Here is a 20,560-nt window from a genome sequence, read left to right as displayed (position 1 = left end):
TTACAATATGTCACAATTAATGAAAATTCCATATGATTTTGTATTTTGCATGATTGCTGAACTTCATTCATATATTTAAATTTTAACCTAACTTTTGGCTATATTTTTGTCTGTACAATCCATTCTCAGACTTACATAGCTTAATATGTTTAACCAATTAACAAACATTTATTAAATACCAACTATGTTTTAAATATTTATTTAATGCATTTACAGCATTTATTTAAAGGAATTTATGGTTTTCTGCAGAGGATTTTAATTGAAAGTTTTAGTGATAATTCAGCAAAAATTATAAATGAAATTTTGTGTAATACATAAATGGATTTTATATACATTGTATATAAATATATATATTCATATATGTATATACATATAGGTGTGTGTGTGTCTGACATTAATCATGCTTCATTGATTTTGTTAGATATTACTCCAGTGCATCTCATATGGAGAATAATATGCTTTTACCAATCACTTATAATTTAAAAGTTTTTGTTAAGCTAATTCATATTAAGATGGTACTTCAATGTCATTTCAATACTTTATGTACAGAATTAATTAACTGAAACAAGTTATATATAATAATTTCATTAACTGAACTGAAACAAATTATTCTATAATATATACTTGAATATTTTGAGTAACAGTTATACATATGTGCATATGCATATATGTGCTGTATTCATATATGTCATTAACTCACTCACACCCCTCTTTGCACATATTTGGACTCATGTCCAAATCTCCATGACGTGTATACCACTCTTTCTCAACCAAGATTCAGAATATCTCTATAAATCTTTACTTGTACTTATAGACCTCATTCCTAATCACTTTGCAACACAAACATAAGGGAAGAGGGTGGGGAGGTTACAAACATTTATTAAGCATCTATTATATGCTAGGAATTGTGCCAAGTACTTAACAAATATTATCTCAATAGATACTCACAACCTTTAAGATAGGTCTTGTTATAGTGCCCATTTTACAATTGAGGAAACTGAGATATACAGAATGACTTACACAGTTAGTGTTGGAGAAGAGATGTGAACATAGAATTATAGACTCAGATCCAGAATGAAAGGGACCTCCGAATTGGTGTAGTACAACTTAATTCTCATTTTATAGATGAGGAAGCTAATAAAGTGGTTAAGTGATTTTTCCAATATTTTCATTAGTCTATCACTTTGTGGAATTTGGAGTTCTCCACTGTAGTGGAGGAATGGAACACAGTGTGGCTTTTTTCAGTATCTCAAAAATTAGATTTACCCTGATATTTTCTACTTATACATTTGTGCATTACTGAAACAATCTGAAGAAAATATTTTGCTTTACTATTGAGGCAAATAGTGTTAAATGTTAAGTCTACTTGCCAAAGGTCACCCAGGTGATAGTCATTTCAGAGGAAGCTGCTAGGCTGCTTTTTGTCTTAGGGAATTTATCTCTGTATCTGTGATAGTCTATACAGATACTAAAGAATAGTCTACTCCTACAAATAAGATACCTTTCTACTTCCCAATCTGTTCCATTTTTTTTTTCATATATAATCACAGAGCCTTTATAATAGTCTTGGCCACAAACTGTCCCAGTTCAACCACAGCAAATAGGTATCAGTTTCCTACTGTGTGTAAGACAGTCATTTAGACAATAACATTACAAAGTTAAATTGAAAAAAAAATAGTTCATATTCTAAGAGAGATTATGAATTTATAAGAGCTAGATAGATAAAACAGTGCATAGACTCGATTGTATCTTCTAATGTGTTATATAGATCTCTTTTTCTCATGGAATTATAGAGCAAAATTCACTTATTCCCTGCTATTCTTTTAATGCAGGATGCCAGAAAACAGGAATGAAAGAAATGAAGGATTTGACTCTTAACTTTTCTATCAAGAACCTGGATTTAGGTCTACTACCTGTATAACCTTTGGAAAGTCCCTTAACCCTATTTGCCTCAATAATGAGGCAAAATATTTTCTCCAGATTATTTCAATAATCCACAAATGTATAAGTAGAAAATATCAGAGTAAATCTGATTTTTGAGATACTACACTGCTCAAAACATTGTAGAGTATGAGGAAAAGGAAAAGAACAAAGATTACTGAATTGATCAATCAAAAAGCATTTCATCAATAGTCTACTATTTGCAAGGTGCTTTTTACAAGATGCTGGGAACATGACTACAAAGAATAAAACAATTCCTATTTTCAAGGAGCTGATCAAGAAGTTTTGAAACTTGAGGACTGGGAAGATGGACAAAAATAAGGAAAGTAAGAAGACAAGCAGGTTAAGGGAGCATGATGATGAGGTAACACTAAGCCATCAGCTGGTGAGGCACAGTGGATGATAAAAAGCTGGGCTGGGAGTTAGGAAAACTTAAGTTCAAACTGGTCTTAGAAACTTAGTGTTGTTAGGGGCAAGTTACTTAAATTCTGTTTGCCTCAGTTTCTTCTCAGTTTCCTCATCCATAAAATGGGGATTATTTATCTTGAAAAGTTGTTAGAAGGATGGAATAAGATATTTATTAAGAGCTTATCACAGTGTCTGGCACATTACTTAATAAAAATTCCTATCCCTGTCCTCATTGGTATGAAAATATTCAGAAGGCAGTTAGAAGAATTAACTAATATTCAGGTTAGAGGTTAATATAGATTTAAAGTTGCTGCACAGAAGTAGAAAATAAATCTATGAGAATGAATAAAAATGACAGGAGGTCTAGTGCAAATGCAGAAGAGAAGAGGATGAAGAAGGGCAGAACTTTGGAGAAAACATACATTTAAAGAAAGATGAACCAGTAAAGGATACCAAGTCAGAGAACTAGAGGGAAATAAGGAGAAAACTGGTATAAAAGCATGGGCTGTAGAGATTGTAAGGGTAGGTAAAGAGACGAACTGAAGGAGATAGCGATCAACTGATCACTACAAATGCCTCAGAATGATCAAGAAAAATGAACAAAAGGGCATTGGATTCAACAATTAGAAGTCACTGGTGACCTTGAAAAAGATTGTTAAATATGTATTTTTATTTCAATTTATTTTTCATTTATCTGGAAAGTAAAAGATTCCAGAAATGATGGTATTCTTGGCAAAAAACAAAAGGCAAAAGAATTTAGAAGACAGGAATAATCCATCCAATACATTCCACTTATATATGATACTCCTCTTAAATCATATAATAATTTATGATCACAGATATCACATAAAAGTATCAATATTGAATGAGTCTTGTAAGTACATTGAAATAGTTATTTTCAGTAATAAGGATTAATATCAATAGCAGCTCTAATGGCAATAGATGATGATTCCTATGGCTTGAGAACAAATTATTAGTAATCGTATAAGGATTAGCAGCATTGTATGGCCATGGAGGATGCATTGAACAAAACATTAATAAATCTTTTAATTTCATTATGAATTTCCACACAAATACTACAGCCAGAAGTGGGGAAAAATGGAATCTTTTGAACACATCTATCACTCTTGTTCATTGTTATGAATCATTGAGTCTTTTTAAATTCAAATACAAAAAAATTAATATAAGGCTTGTGCTTAAAGGGCTAATAGTAAGAGATGAAAAGCAGCCAACATTTTCTTATTGTTTTTTTGATAAGGAAAAGAAACATCACCCCTTCAGAACTGATGGGCAAACTCCCCAGTTTATATCTCACACTAAAAATTTAGAGGGCTGGGAATGAATGAATGAATGATAGGTGATAGGCTGGCTGCTACATGTGTGGGAAGGACTGTGGCAGTTCTTCATGGGGTCTCATGATTCAGACTGGCACTTGGTGTCTCCTCATCCATTTAGTAACCAACAGTGAGATTTTTTTAACAGCATGTGGAATGAGGTGTTTTTTGTGTGTTTGGATATGAACTGGATGCTAAAATTTCTTTTCTGGTTTGCCCTGAAAAATAACAGAAATGTATTGTGTTCTTATTATATAATTTATGTTTATGGCATTTCTTTCAGTTTAAAGTATTGTCATGGATATATCTAAATGTGATGATTCTGCTGCAATTCTACCATAATTATGCTACTAGTTGAGCTGTAAATATCCCTATCACCTGCATTCTGATTTTTCCTTTCAAAAAACCTCTTAAAGATACAATCAGAAATTATTTATAAAGGGCTGGTTGTTTAAAGGATGTCTACATTATCTGTATATATATATATATATGTATATATATATTATGTATGTATATATAATATATATATGTGTGTGTATGTGTGTGTATAATACCCTTGTTTAAGTGCTGTTACTGAAAAAATAGAAAAGGCCTTGACATGTGAAACATATGGCAGAGACACAGGCAAAAACTAAGGATGAGAATAAGCACTGTTAAAGTGATATCAAAATAGGTTACTTGAAAATAATGATTAGTACATCTCTTTCCCTTCAAATCCTCTTAGAAAAGTAACTAAATCTTTCCTTCATAAATGACCACAGCATCCTTATTATTCCAGATCTTTTCATGAAGTATTAATAAGGCAAAAATAATGGGCACATTTTTATATCAAGCATTGATTATCTGGGATAAGCTACTTAGCTTAAACTTCTTCATGGGGAAAACCTTACTGACATCTAAGTGAGTCCAACCTTCTTGAAACTCTACTTCAAAAATATCATAATTAGCCTAAATATGTAGTAGAAGGAATTAATATTGAAATTGTTCCACCCTTGTCTTTATTTTTCTCACTATGTTTTAATCAGGGAAATAGATTATGAAAGTTATGAGAGTAAAGACAATGACCCTGACTTAAGATTTAGATTTGAACAATTCAGAATTTAGCATTCTGATTGATTTTTGAAAACTTATTAGTAATGTTAATAAAATTTGAGGATGTCAAATGAGGGTGTCTATGCAGTGATTTGAGTCTATATATTCAGATTAATAGAAGATGAGTTGGAAATGATCTAATTTTTAGAAAATCAGATTATATTAAAATCTGTTAAATGCTAATAAATCGTATGTCTCTAACAGATTACCCTCACATCCTATCTAACTGTAGTCTTTCAAAGGTTCTATCTTTAAATATATACCCACACTTAAGCATAACAAGACAGGAATATTGGCAAATAGATCTATTAATTTACAGAAGAATGAGAATACACTGATGCATGCTGAAGTCATTTTGTATCATTCCCTTCCACTTCCTTCTCATCAGTCATATTTTTGTTCTTGACATTTTGATGTCACTATTGTTAACATGAATTAGTATAATCATTTTTGCTAGTATAAAGCATCCTGGATCACAGACGTTGGCACAAAATAGGATTACTCATTAAAACAAATTATTTGTTGCTTTGTACGTAAGGGAAGCAGTTAGTGGTATTTATTGTTCACATGTAGGAAGAAAGGTATTTGGAAGAAACAAATTATATAAAGAATACTAAAACAACAGAGTCGAAATGCACACAATATTTTGCAAATGCATCTGGTTTGTTTCAAATTTTAGTTTCCTGGTTAGTTTTATGGTGGATGCCCGAGGTGGTGCTATGCGGGGCTGCAGACACAATGGGCTAAGGATAATTATTCCACCTCGGAAATGTACTGCTCCAACACGAGTCACTTGCCGACTAGTCAAACGCCATAGACTGGCCACAATGCCTCCAATGGTGGAAGGAGAAGGCCTGGCCAGCCGTCTGATTGAAGTTGGACCTTCTGGTGCTCAGTTCCTTGGGTAAGAGTTTTGAATAAATCTTTCTGATAGTTAAGGAAAAAAAAACTCACATCTTCTAAGTGAGATTCCAGAAACGAAACTAAAAATGGTATTGAGCCAGCTTGAAAGAAGACTGGCCTCTTTGGGCATACCATAACAAAAGTAGTATTACTTTTTATGATTAATGATTAACTTGGTCATGGATGCATTGCACTTTCAAGTAATCATTTATCACTTTTGGTTCAAATGGCAATAAGGTTCATTATTTTTATAATGGATTGACTCAATATCACAATTGTTGCTCAACTCCTTAAATGAAAACAATGTTTTTACTGGAGGTAAGTATTTTATACTCAAATCATGCTTGTTTAATGTAAAAAGAACAAATCCAGAATTGTTATTAAAGTCTGGTCTAGGTGTAATCCCGAATCAGTGGACATGGATCTTCTAGATGTAAAACCTTAATAACCTTAGGATGAGGGTTCTTAACCTGGAGACTGGGAGCATTAAAAAAAATTGGGGGGGGGGGGGTGTAGGGTAACTTGTGTGTTTCATTTTATGCATTTAAAGACATTATTCTGAGACAGAGTCCACAATACAAAAAAAGGTTAAGAACCTCTTCCTTAGGATTTCTAAATAACTGAGCCTTTGTGATTCAAACCACTCCCCATACCTTCACCCCCAATCAAAATTGCAACTTGGAGTCTAGGAATCACTATGGCAGTTTGTTTAGTCTTAATTTACAGAAACTTTGGAAGATCAAGACAAACTACTGCCATGCTCATTTTAGCAATTTTGAACTGAAACCAGCACTTTTCCTGTCTTTTGTTTATTTGTTCAGCTGCTATCACATGAAATGGCATCATTCTAGGGTGCCAAAGAATGAATAGCAACTGCTGAAAACTGGCAAAAGAATGAAACTGGGGGACAGAGAAAGTTTCAAAATGTTTTGAAACAAATCAATTGTATTTAAGTCCTGTCATTACCTGTGAAACACTGGGAAAGATGAGTCCTGTTAGCTTAATTTGTTGCACTCAGTGTTCCTGCTTGAGAATCCAACAGTTCTGAAGCTTTGAGATTTGTACAGATCTCAAAGCATCAAACAACTTTCATACCTGGAAATAAGTTTGTCTGTATTTCCCAATTACAGAAGCCATTTTCCATGTCCCTTTAAAAAAAACAAAAACAGGCCAATTCTGGGTTCAGTCATAAATTTCTTTAATAATTAGATTCATTCTTTGGTTGTTCCACCACACCAGTCCCTTTTCTTCTCTCACACCCTCAATTGGTTCCACCATTTTTTTATATTGATCTCTAAGTCTGTCAAGAAATATCCATGAAAAGTTATCTACACCATCTCCCAAAGCCAGAGTTTTTGCAGCATATCTGACAACTTGATCTTCTCCCATGGGGTAATGTTTTGGAGGAATGTCCTAGTAATGAAAATGCATAGTGATGGGTCTACTAAAATAGATGCTTTCTCACTATATTTGCACCTCCACCATATATATACCTAGGTTTGAGTTCACTAGGCCTTGTGAGTAGTGGAGGGGGCAGAACCAACGGCAGTGTGAAACTTACTCCACTCTGTTGATCAGCTGATGATACTGGTTTCGGTGGAGGAAAAAAAATATATACATCAAGCTTACTTATGTTCTTTCTTTCACTGCTGCTTTGGATGTACTCAGTAAACTTCACCTGCCAACGGCTCCTCCCCCACTTAATGAGGGAGAAAGCTTGGTCAGCCGAATCCTTCAGCTGGGGCCTCCTGGAACCAAATTCCTTGGGTAGGAGCGACTTAAAACAAATTGATGGTTGCTGGCCTTCCCATTTCTCTCTTTCTTCTGCAATATTATTTCTCTTTATGTCATTGTGTCCATGACATTGTCCCTCTTTGTGATTTAAATTCTGTATATATACCTTTAGCAGGCCATCCTTGTTGTATGTGGTTATTTTTTGTTGTCATTTTGAGTAATATGTTTTAATTCTTTTTTTTCTTGAAGTTCTGTGACTTTTGTTATTGTTGTTCAAGCATGAGATCTGCCTAGTTGTACTATGTGCCATTTATGATATTGTTGTATTGAACACATAAAGTCTGTAGCAAAGCAACCTGGATTTGAATCAGAAGCCATATGGAAATCTTGTGTGCTAAGAGAACATAAAGTTTAAAAAAGAAAAAAAGCAGTACCTTCTAGTGCAAGTTAATGACAATAGGCATATGACACAATTGGGCAGAATTGATCACTCCCATTAGTTAGCTTCATATTGTGGCAATATGCCTATTTTTTTCCTTGAATGGAGAAAATACAAGCAATCCATGAATGCATGACTCTCCATAAATAATAAAACCTTCCTATGTCACCCTATCTGTAGTTAAATACATCAATCCGTAAAAGCATACAAGCCAGCCATTTTCCTTCTTAAACTACCTTTTGTCCTTCCTCTTCTGCCACCCTGTATCTTGTTTAAAGACAAGTAGAAATTGTAGAATTGTCCATGAGTTTATTTGGTTAAATGTATTTTCCATTATTTATAAAATAATGGGTCTAGGATGCACACTTGCATTCACAGCATTAGCATCATCTAACTTAAGGCTACCTGAGACTTGGTTTGGGTGGGTGGGGGTGGGGGTGGGGATGGTTTCTTATGTTATAAAATGCTACTTTATGGTATTGGTCTGCTTATGAGAATCAGAGAACTGTCCTCAATGTGCCTGTCACTAGAAAGAAGGAAAATTCCAGGTCTCTTTGGAACAGATAGAATAGGACTTCTTATTTTGCTTCTGGGGAGCGCCTACCTATATTTAACGTGCTCTGTTGCTGTACCAGGCCTGTGATTGTGGAGATCCCTCATTTTGCGGCTCTTCGAGGAAAAGAGAGGGAACTAGTGATTCTTCGAAGTGAAAATGGTGATAGCTGGAAAGAGCATTATTGTGAATACACAGAGGATGAATTGAATGAAATCCTAAATGGCATGGATGAAGGTAATAAGTTCTTGGAGTTTAAAAGAGAGGCAAAGATGAAAATATTAAATCAGTTTTTATTCTTTTTTTTTTTCCAGTCATCCAGTTCTTTGTGACCCCATCTGAGATTTTCTTGACAGATACTGGATTGTTTGCTGCTTCCTTCCCTAGCTTATTTTATAGACGAGGGAACTGAGATAATTAGGGTTAAGTGACTTGTCCAGGGTCCAGGGTCAAGCCTTCCTAGCTTCAAGGCTGGAATTCTATTCACTGTGCCACCTAACTGCCCTAAAGCAGTTTTATTTTATTTTATTTCTTTTTAAGTTAAATTTTCTTTTAAAAAATTAACAATGGGCAGCTAGGTGCCCTTCAGCCCTTCAGGGCTGAAGTCAAGAGGACCTGAGTTCAAATCTAGTCTTAGACAGTTAATATTTCCTAGCTGTGTGACCCTAGGCAAGTCACTTAACCCCAATTGCCTTAGGGAGAAAAAATTAACAAACATTTATTTTTTTCTACTCTTCCCTCCCCAGAGGGAAATGCACAGATATGCATATGCACTCAAGATAAAACAAATTTTCACACTGACCATTTCCAAAAAGATGTGTCTCATTTTATATATTTAGTTTCTCACTTTACTATTAGGAGATAGATATCATTTTTCATTATGCATTAACTTTTAATGACTTGGACAGATGTACTTTATATTTTTAAAAGTTTTATTCTTATCCCCCAAGATAAACATTGCTGTGCTAATATTGTAAACATTTCAGCATGGGGAAGAAAGAACTAGATTTGGAGTTGGGAGAGACCTGGATTTGAATTATGGAGGTAACATTTACTAGCTAGGTGAATATGGGAAAACCACAACTTCCCTGAACCTCAGTTTCCTCATTTGTAAAGTAAAAATTGTAAAGATATCATCTTTGATGGTGCTGTAAATAATTTTAAGATCATTGGGGATTTTTTTCCCCCTTAGATTCTTTTGTTAGAAGGAGAAAGTTAAAATATACCTTAGATTAGTTGGAGAGTGTTCTTATTTTCATTTTTCCTGTAATTTTTGTTTACTTTAGATCATTCTTACAGGCCCAGATATGTTAGAATGTTTACTCTAAGGTATCCTTGCTATGTAAAAATGGGTTATTTCTTATCTCAGTGCTTGATAACCCAGAAGATTTGGAAAAGAAGCGGATATGTCGCATCATTACTCGAGACTTCCCACAGTACTTTGCAGTGGTGTCCCGTATCAAGCAGGACAGCAATTTGATTGGACCAGAGGGAGGTGTGCTAAGCAGTACTGTGGTATCCCAAGTGCAGGCTGTTTTCCCTGAGGGAGCACTAACAAAGCGAATCCGTGTTGGTTTACAGGTATATATAGCATTTGGGATGCAAGCAATTCTGATAAATTTGGTTTGTTTTAATCATGTCTGATTCTTCATGAGTCCATGGACCATAACACATCAAATCCTTTTATCTTTCATTATCTCTTATGAATTTGGTTATGCTAATAAAATCTGCAAAATTATTAAATGTATGTAATGTAAAGTAATTGTGATGTAATCGTGAAGTAATCATAAAGTAATGTAAAGCTAATCATGAAGCTCTTTGAAAAGATGAACGTTTGGGTGGATTTTGGATAATGAAGCTTTCTGTAAAATTATTATCTCAGAAATCAGTCAGACTAACTTTAAGGAAAATGTGGAGGGTTGGGGTTTGGGGTAAGGCATTGAGAAATGTTGCATAATATAATTTAGTGTTAAATTTTATTTTTGATGTTTTCTCCCACTTTGGAAAGGCCCAACCTATGCACAGTGAACTCATCAGGAAGATCCTGGGCAATAAAGCTACTTTCAGTCCAATAGTCACTTTGGAACCCAGAAGAAGAAAATTTCACAAGCCAATCACAATGACAATTCCTGTCCCCAAAATCTCCAGTGATTGCATGCTGAATGGTTTTGGGGGTGACACACCTACTTTAAGGTTACTATGCAGCATAACAGGTGAGTTACAAGACATCTCCACTTACTTTATTGCTGTATACATGAAAATGCTATCTCACTTTGCCTTGTGAATATTTAAATAATAATAGCTATTTGTTATAGTTTATTATATTATTATATAATAAATAGCAATTACTTAGTATCTATTATGGGACAGGCACTGTTCTAAGTGCTTGACAGTTGTTTTTTCATTTGAAATGAAAACAATTCTGAGAGATAGACACTAAGTGAAAGCACTACTATAGAAATATAGATTAAAGAAATTTTAATTACCATCTGGTGATGGTTTCTTTTTTTACCTTAGAGGGACTCAGTTTTTTTAAGCCATACTTTCCAATTCAGAATCTCTCCCATCTTTAGATGTATCTATATGAATAATCATTTTAATAGAATTTATATTTTCAATGTTAAAGGTTATTCATTAATTTTCCCCATTTTCACTTTTAATTTTATTATTTGGACCTTATATTGAAGTAGAATTAAACAAATGTCATAACCCAGTTGGCCCAGAAAACAGCCTATAACACTAATTCATTTGGAAGAAAAAAAATCAAATAATTCTAAGGCATTTTGGAGATAGGTTCCTTGATGGATGGGATAATCCAGGGGTACACATTATAATCCATCTATCCTTTTTTATTGTGTTTTCTCTTAAATACAAGCCTCTTGCAAATACAATCTGCAGTTATACAAAATGTTAAGTTGCTAATTGCTATGTCCTTTATATTGTATCAATTAAAAGAATCAACATTAAGTGACTGCTAAGTACTAAGCATTGTCCTGGGAACTGGGAATAGAAATACAAGGAACTTCCTCTCTACTGGAGGGGATAGAGCATATTCACAGTTGCGTAAATTTAGGATTTATAGTTAAATATCTAGCAATGGAGTTATTAACAACTGGGATAAATTGTTTTCTTGAAGGAGATGGAATTTGAAATGGGCCTTGAAGGTAGCTAGAGGTCAAATAGCATGGGGGGGATAGCTTTTATAAAGAAACAGAATCAAGAGATGAAATGAAATATAGCATTCCTTTCCCATGGAATGGGCAATGCAGAGTGGGTCAATTTGGCCACAATACCGAATATATGGAAATGAATTTCATGTGTAGTCTATCTGGAAGGAGTCTGGGAAGAATTTCTAATGCCAAACAAAGGAGTTTGTATTTTATATGAAAGGCAATGGAAAATCACCAAATCTTCTTAAGCAGAGAAATCACATGATCAGTTCTGAAATTTAAGAATGTCAATTTGTCAGCTAAGTGAAGGATGGATTAGAGACAGGACAGAATGATTATAAGATCAGTTAGGATGTTGTTGCAATACCTGGAGATAAGAGGTGGATGAAGGAGTGAATTAGAGTAGTTTGTGATATGAATAAAAAGAAGGGGGCTGATGTTAGAAGGTGAAATCATCAAGACTTGGCAAGCATTTAGCTATAAAAATTGATTGGTCATGAAGAATCAATGATGAAAGATTGAAAACCTGGGTGACTAGAAGAATAAAGGTGACACTGGGAAGGATATTTTTTTTGGGGGGGAAGAATGAGTTCTATTATGTACTTACTGAATTTGAGGTATTTCTGGGATATCAAGGCAGAAATGTCAGGCAGTTGGAGATAGAGACTAAAGTTAATCTGAAGATTTGTAAGTCATTTTTATACAGGAAATAGTTGCATCCATGAGAATTAATGAGATCATCAAAAGAATACAAAAAGAAAAGAGAAAAAAAGTCCAGGGTAAGCTTTTATGGTATGGACATGCATAGAGGACATGAATGATGATCCTGTAAAGTGTAATGCCAGAGAAATTGAGGTAAGACAAAGATTAGAGGTTTTTAATATTTTAATAGTGGAGAGTTTGAACTGGCCATGGCCAGCCAGCTTGGATGGTTGAATGGGTCTCTTGTCTCAAAGCATCTAATGATGAGTGAATCATTCCAGAGACTTTTACAGGGCTCCAGCAATCAAAGAAACAAAGGCAAGGTGGGGGTTGGGGGGGGCAGAGCACTAATAGAGTGGAAATTCCAGGAAAGACCATAACTTTTTAATTCTGACAAGTTGGGGGTGAAGAATAAATGACCATAAATTCTGATAAGTTGGGAGTGAAGAAACTAGGAGATAGGAAGACTGGGCCCCAGGAGATGCCCAAGCATTTGAGATAAGCGATCTGGAGTTTTATGACTCTTTGGGATGCTAGAGTGGCCAGAGCTCCACAGACTTAATTATCTCAATCCTAATGGTCAGGAAGTGGGGTTGCCATCAGGGAAAATGAAGCAGAACAATTCAGGGAAAACTGAGGCAGAATATTTCAGACTCTCCTGAATATACAAGTCATTGAATTATCTTGGAGGGTCTTGGCACTATGCTTTTGACCAACACTCCCTGGAGTGGATAAGTCAAAATAAAATTAGAAAAGGTGCAAGGGCAAGTCTGATACCCCTGGATAACCCCAGAGTTAACAACATTCCCTATTTAGGGCAGCAGAGAGGCCTCTCTGTTGTAAGCATGTCAAGTCCTCTGCAGTTCAGCCAGGGAATCCAGTTTGAGATAGACAGTTCAATGTGAGTTAGGTCTGCAGTCATTTGTGCACTTAACTCAGCATAATCAGAACTGCCTGTCAGGAAGGCATTGATGCTAAGGGCTCTAGGAGGGGAACTACACAACTGTCACAGGGGAAGGGTGAACCTGAAATTGCTCCATCTGTCCCCGTCCAGAAAAACAGAAAAGATCCGGATTACTGAGCAGAGTATGGGAGTATGCATACTTAGTCAGATCTTCCCCAAATCATGTCTTTTCAGAGTCCAGATACCAAATTTCAATGTTCTTTGAGGATGCTGAAATACTAATTAAGGAACTGGGGTTACTGAACTGGAGAAATGGATTAGAGAGACTGTCAGTCACAAGACAGGTGCCTGTACCTTGGAGATTTCCAAGGGTGATTTCTGATTGTTCCCAAGAACAGGTGATCAGAAAATGCCCAGAAACTGAGTCTGCCAGGGCAATTCCAACAGAATAAGGGAGTCCAAAATTAAAGCAGAACCAGCAACCACAGTCTATATAAGCAAGGAGTAAAAACGAAAAAGAACTGCTAGAACTGGTGGGGGTGGGGGGGTGGCAGAGAGTACTTTTGGTAAACATCCACCAGCTTCCTGGTCCCTTATCTCTTATCCTCCCCTTTTGTTTTATCTCATGAATCATCTAAGGAAGAGTAAAAAGGGATCCAACTGTCAAGTAGCTACCTCACATGTAAGTCCTGACAGTGAATTAAAGTTCCTATACATAATGACTAGTACAGTAGAGGTTTTCCATCCTGGAACTTATCTAAAGATCCCTCAAATAAGTACATGCTCTGAAGGGAACATTGTGGTCAATTAGGTAATGCAAATACATACTATAAGCATTGTTTACAGCAACAGTTACCCAAATTTTAACCCAACATTTTTCACTTTACATCCTAAATACACAGGAATAGGGGATTCAGTCAGAATTTGACAGTTATTCATCAACCACTTTCAGTTCCCTCCAAATCAATGAGGCTCAAAATCCATTAGGGATAGGGGTGATGATCTCATCTTTTGAAACTGCTTCCTGCTGAGAATGGATGCAGCACTGAATCCTATTCCAGGGAGGGTATTAACTTAGTGGAATTGATAAGACAATGGTTCTCTAGTTCTCTAGTTCAGTATGAATGATTTAATCTTACAACAAATAATGGTTCCCTAGTGATATAATGACTGGTTTATACTCAGTATGCTGTAATGATGTAATTGACAAACTCAGTCAGAGAGAGAAGACTTGACCACCATCCTGGTGGCTCTCTTGCCTCCTGCATTCCTCCAGAGTGTGAAAGAGATAATAAAGACTTTGGACTTTATTCCTGACTATTCTTCTGGTGATTATCCTGCTGAAACCAAGGCCCATTCTAAAGATCTCCAGAAAGCTAGCCAGAATGTTACAGGAGGGGTTTTGTGGTGTGGTGTGCTGTAAGCATCTAATGGGCTGATCTAGGTCCCAGAAGCAAGTTAGTACATCTGTAATTTGACCAAAATCTGGAACAGAAAACAAATCTAACAAATAAAGGTTAGAACAGTCTGAGACAGAAAAGACTGGTTCACAAGGACTGCTACAAAATAGCAGCTTCCCATGTAAGGAAACAAATTTGTCTCACAGGACAGACAAATGTTTGTCAGCTGTAGTCCCAATAAACAAAATAGCAGTTAGGTCTCACAGACAACTGTGCTAATTGTCTTCTCATTGTTTTAGAAACCTTTAAAGACCTGAATACCTACAGACACAAATATCTAGTAACTGATAGATGACTAGGCTAAATACTCATTTGCCTAAGTATTTAGGGTATAATGACTACATATAGTCAGATTGGAAACAGCAAGGTATTGCATAATTGAATTGTATTAATGGTTCCTATTTAATATTTGCTCTGATCATAGAAATCATCTATAGGAGGAAAAAAGCAGGGACATGACTATAACATAGTATAATCAGTCAAAACGGATTCTTTAGCACATACATCACACAAGATAAAATAGCCTTAACTCAGTATTACATCAGGTAATTGTCCCAGTAATTTCAGATGGTGGAGCTTTAAAATGCCCAAATAATATTAGCTTCAGGCCCAAGAAATTTTACCTCCAATAACAAATCCCATTAACTAAAGCTTCAGATGAATCCTAAACAGGTATTTACCATAACCTTATAGTGATAACAGTATCTTTCATTTCCTATGTGAGTAGATGGTTTATACGATCAATATAACACAAATCATTTTGCTTTAAAATGCCCACTACATAGAAAAATCCTAAATTGCCTGTTGTCCATAACAGAAACATGTTCAAAGGGACAAAGTAAAAAACTATTATTCTTAGAGTCTCTTTAAATAATGGGCACAACCTCAAGATGACCATATACAATCAATTAAAACTTCTGCAGAATATCCTAATTCCACATAAAAAAATCTTTTAGACTTATCATTAATAATTTCTTCATTCTTAAAAATATCAATTAAGCTTTTGGAAATAACTATCAAATTATAGAACACATTTTTTTATCATATTTCTTAAACAAGGAAATCATTATGCACTTAAATAAACAACCCAGTAAGTAATTTACTACAGTAAAAGTAGGCTGTCCCTTTGAACAATAAAATGCTTTCTGCAGCAGAGAGCCAGCTGGGTTTATCTCCACTTCTAAAGAACCAGCCATAAGCAGGCAGGGAGGAAGGTGAATTAAATCTTTACCTTTGAAGCCAAAAGATCCTTTCCCTTTTCTTCCTCCTTCACTCTACTTCTCTTTATAATTAACTTTAAGGGTGCCAAATCCTTTTCAGGATTTAGCCAGCCCCTGTGTTTTCTTTATCCAAGCAAATAGCAGATTCCTTACAAAAAGATTTGCCTCTTTTTTTTTTTTTCAATGTTCTCTTCCCCTTGTGACATGCTTTTCCCATCTCTCTCTGTTTCTCTCTCTCTCTCTCTGTTTCTCTCTCTGTCTCTGTCTTAGAATCACAGTACCATTTTAAGAATTCCCAAAATTCAACAGACCAATAAGCCAAAAGGATATGTCTTTTTTCCCCCACTTAAATAAGTTTCCTAAAATTCCAATTAAATGTTGCAGACAAACTGAATTACCATTTGGTTTTATACACACACACACACACACACACACACACACACACACACACATACACATCTTAAAGTGGCTCTTAGCTTGAATAGATAAGAAGGCTTTTTTTTTTCCTAAAGCAATTAACATCAGCTTCTTTTTTTTTCTTTTCTTACCTCCCCCCAAACCCCCAGGCAGAGCTGCAAGATGAATCAGATATGGTTTTATTGTCCTCTTTTTTCCCCCCTTTCTTTACTAGCAGGCTTTGTAAGACTGCTTTTCTGTCAGATTTTAAAATCCGCCAAGTTTTTCTCCTGTTGCTTTTTCTGTTGTGCCACAGTTCCCTTTTAATGTCCTGACCTAGTTTCTTCAATTGTCCTATTTAGTCCTATTCTGCCTCAGGTTATAACCTTTCCCTCTTAATGTTTGATGAGATAAAGATTTTATATCTTTAGGCTATGATCATTCCTTCTTAATGTTTGAGAGGATAAAGGTCTATCCATTTTAGACATCATTAGAATATCAGTAATCTCTCCAGTACCTCCCTCTTGTGTCATCCTAGGTGCCTCCCCAATTGGATTACCCCCATCCAGGACCTCCCCCATTATGTCATTGTTCTTGTTATCCTATAAAAAAATCTTGCTGTCTAATACCTAGGGCTGGATTCTTTGAGATGATAGTCTCATCCAGCCCTAGGACCAACCTAGGATCCATTTGGTCTCTAATCTCTTAATTGCTCAGTTTCTCCAGCATTACATTTCTTTCAAATTAGTGCAAACAAGTTACAATTAAGTCCAAAAGAAGTTAAAAACTCCAAGCACTTTTTTTATGCCTAGCACCTTTGCAACATTGAAATGACCAATTGCCAAATTTCTCAATCGTTATTCTTAAAACTTAACAGAACTCCTTAAATCCACACATCAGACAAGACAAGTCACAAACACTGACCACACATACACAACATTTAACACATAAAAGCTAGGGGTAAATTCCTGATATTTCAGAAATGGCAGGAGGGGAAATTTCAGGTTGATAATTTCTCCTTCTCAGAAATTAAAATGGAGCCTTTTAAATAGGCTCCCAAACTACAGTTTGGTGTGTTCTCTCCCTTCACAGAGTAGATGTAAAAAAAAAAAATACCCATTACTCAGATTTGTGGCTGGAAGCACTTAGATTTGTGCCAGAAGGTAACCAGACAATACCACATAACATCCTACTGCTACTTCCCAGAATTTTATGACTCATCAGCCTAACTTTTCTGGGGACCCAGATTTGCTAGCAATCAGACCCAACAGAAAACTTATCCTGCAGGGATTTCAAAACAGACTCTCCTGCAACTGAAATGGGAGTATCTGTGATAAGTTCTTGTTGTGGCTGAGACTGCTCTCTCAGTGGGATTCTGGAAGAAACCAGAGGGCCAGCCTCCTTAAAAGAGCCCAGACTCAGTCGTTTCAAGGGTTCCCTTAATTCCCCCCATGGATACCTGCTCTCTAATCTCTAATCTTGCTCTCAAATCTCAGATCTTGCGGAGGCCTTCAGAAATGTTATGCCAGAGAAACTGAGACAAGACAGAGATTAGAAGTTTTTAATATTTTAATAGTGGAGAGTTTGTACTGGCCATGGTCAGCCAGCTTGGATGGTTGAAGCATTCAATGATGAGTGAGTAATTCCAGAGACTTTTATAGGGCTCCAGCAATCAAAGAAACAAAGGCGGGGGGGGAGGGGGCAGGGAGGGAGCAGAGCACTGGAGGAGTGGAAATTCCAGGAAGGACCATAACTTTTTAATTCTGACAGATTGGGGGTGAAGAAGGAAGGATCATAAATTCCAATAAGTTGGGAGTGAAGAAATTAGGAGACAGGAAAGCTGGGCCCAGGAGATGCCCAAGCATTTGCGATAAGCCATCTGGAGTTTTATGACTCTTTGGAATGCTAGAGTGGTCAGAGCTGCACAACCCTAATTATCTCAGTCCTAATGGCCAGGAAGTGGGATTGCTACCAGGGAAAATGAAGCAGAACAATATAGGGAAACTGAGGCATAACAAAAGACAATCAGGATAGTATGATAGGAAAAGAATCTCAGCAGAGAATGGCATGAAAACCTAGAGAGAAGATAGTAATCCAAAGAAAGAGGTGGAGGACAGTGTGCCATACTGAAGAGAGATCAAGAAAAAAGAACAAGACTGAGAAAAGGCAAATGTAAAATGTTATTGTCATCATTAAATGTCTTCAGGATGCTTTGCCTTAACTTAGGTTTCTTGCCAAGCTTTCTGTAAATATTTTTTCCAGGCAATAATGTTTATAATTCTCCACATAACTTTAAGGTTAATTTTATGTTCTAAATAGGGGTTGCCTTGGCAGAAAAATTGTGTTTTACATCCATTATATAGGAGATGTCTCTTGTTTTATTTATTTCAGATTTGGGGTAGCAACAGAACATTTAAGTATGTCAAGTTGGAAGTGCTTGTTGTATTTTCTCATTTTTATTGGTTATTGATTTTAATCATTTTCTAGCAATTCATTGCTGATTTGGCAATAACTTCCACATTATTAACTGACTTATTTCTATGTTTTTTAAAAGCATCTTTTTTTTGTCACTTAAGGCTTTCCTTTTTAGCATTTCCTAAATATCTACTTGATATGTAGGAGTACAGCTTATATGTACACATTTAAATGTTTTCCTTATTAGAATGCAAGCTTATTCAGGTAAGGGATTATATTTTTGCCTCTCTTTATACATTCAACCTTGGTGCAGAGTTCAGGATAAATTAAGCAATCATGTAATGCTTGTTGATTGATACAAAATTAAGAAGACTTTAGATTGTTTTGGTTTGATATATCTTGTCAGCATTTTGGAATCTCTGGTTTGATTCCTATTCAAGAGGGTCCTTCTCCCAGTTTTCTTGTAACTGCTAAAATGCTTAGCAAGGTTAATTATACTGTCAGTTCTTTAATAGGAAAAGAATGATAAATATTTATATATTAACACTTCTGTTACTGTAGAATTAATAGTTTTCAAGTTGACCAGGGATTTGTTTAACTGGAAAATATATAGTCTTCAGAGGCTAACAATTATTGTTTGTCAAAATATTAATCAGAAAACTGATATCATGATGATCCTTGGCATGTAACTCTCTCAGACCTCTGTTAACTGAAACAGCATGGGATGTCTTGTTTTCATTGTTTCATTTTATGGATGAGAGTATTGGGTAAATGAACCTAAACATGGAAACATCTCATGGATGGAGTTTTTCCTGATCTTCAATTTTTGTGTGTGTCTGCAATTGTCATTATTTCAGGTGGAACGACTCCAGCACAGTGGGAAGATATCACAGGGACCACACCACTTACATTTGTCAATGAATGTGTTTCCTTTACAACTAATGTGTCTGCCAGGTATGATGATGAACAGGAAGTCCCTGCTTCTGACTTTGTTTTACTACATTCTCTCTAAGAAAAAGATTAGATATTTTCTTATTTTAGTGTATTTCATTTTATATGTTAAACTAGATTTGATAGATTTTATATGTTAAACTAGAATTGAGAATTATTAGTAATAACATAATGAAAAACATGCCCCATTAGAATCCAATATAAGGAAAATGGATATCTTCCCATTCTGACTTGATATGATTTGAGAAGCTTCTAGCATGCTTTTTCAAAGGCTCACAGCCTTTAGCATGAATTTCCTGCTGTCAGAAAAACAGCCAACATTATTAAAACAACAGAAGTGAGTGAATATCTTATGAATGATAACTCAGTTTTAAAAGAAAAAACGGAGAGCCTTCGAAAATTTGTTCTTATGTGCAATAGTTGATTTGTACAACTGAAGAAACTGAAGGAGTATGAGGGAATTGTTGTTCAGTTGTATGCAATTTCTTGTGAAGATACAGAAGAGGTTTGCCTCTTCCTCCTCCAGTCATTTTACAGATGAAGAAACTGAGGCAAACTGGATTAAGTGACTTGCTCAGGGTCACACAGCTGGGAAGTGTCTTAGGCCAGAATCGAACTCACAAAAATGAGTCTTTCTGACTAGGCCTGACCACTCAATTCACTACAACATCTGGCTGCCCAGAATATCCAGTGCAAGGAACTTGTATTAAAAGCAACTAATTATCTGTAATTATTTGTGAAATGAGGTTAATAAGAGCACCTCACCTACCTCACACAGGGTTGCTAATCCCAACAGTTTCTTCCATCACTTTAAAATTGTTGATCTATGATGTGACTGAGGAGCTGAGGAGACATAGAATAAAAAAGAAATTACAGATTTGTGTTTATCATAGATTGTGTGAGGGATAAATAATATAAATTTGAATTGTTTTGTTTTA

At 35.5% G+C, this 20,560-nt stretch overlaps 1 protein-coding gene across 44 annotated transcripts in view; it reads left to right on the top strand.

The window, feature by feature from the left end:
* ANK2 (ankyrin 2) overlaps positions 1 to 20,560 on the top strand; it is an 819,525-nt gene that overhangs the window by 745,324 nt on the left and 53,641 nt on the right. For 30 of the 44 annotated variants that reach the window (XM_031944040.1, XM_031944043.1, XM_031944046.1 and 27 more), the window contains 6 exons: positions 5,455 to 5,679; positions 7,347 to 7,445; positions 8,487 to 8,641; positions 9,774 to 9,985; positions 10,413 to 10,617; positions 19,529 to 19,625. In XM_031944040.1, coding sequence (XP_031799900.1) covers positions 5,455 to 5,679; positions 7,347 to 7,445; positions 8,487 to 8,641; positions 9,774 to 9,985; positions 10,413 to 10,617; positions 19,529 to 19,625 — 993 coding nt within the window. The remainder of the gene's footprint in view (positions 1 to 5,454; positions 5,680 to 7,346; positions 7,446 to 8,486; positions 8,642 to 9,773; positions 9,986 to 10,412; positions 10,618 to 19,528; positions 19,626 to 20,560) is intronic. The other 14 variants (XM_031944076.1, XM_031944075.1, XM_031944071.1 and 11 more) reach the window with 1 other exon arrangement.

The sequence above is a fragment of the Sarcophilus harrisii genome, chromosome 6 (genome assembly GCF_902635505.1).
Source record: "Sarcophilus harrisii chromosome 6, mSarHar1.11, whole genome shotgun sequence".
Taxonomy (NCBI): Eukaryota; Metazoa; Chordata; class Mammalia; order Dasyuromorphia; family Dasyuridae; genus Sarcophilus; species Sarcophilus harrisii.
This window is presented reverse-complemented; position numbering and strand designations above follow the sequence as displayed.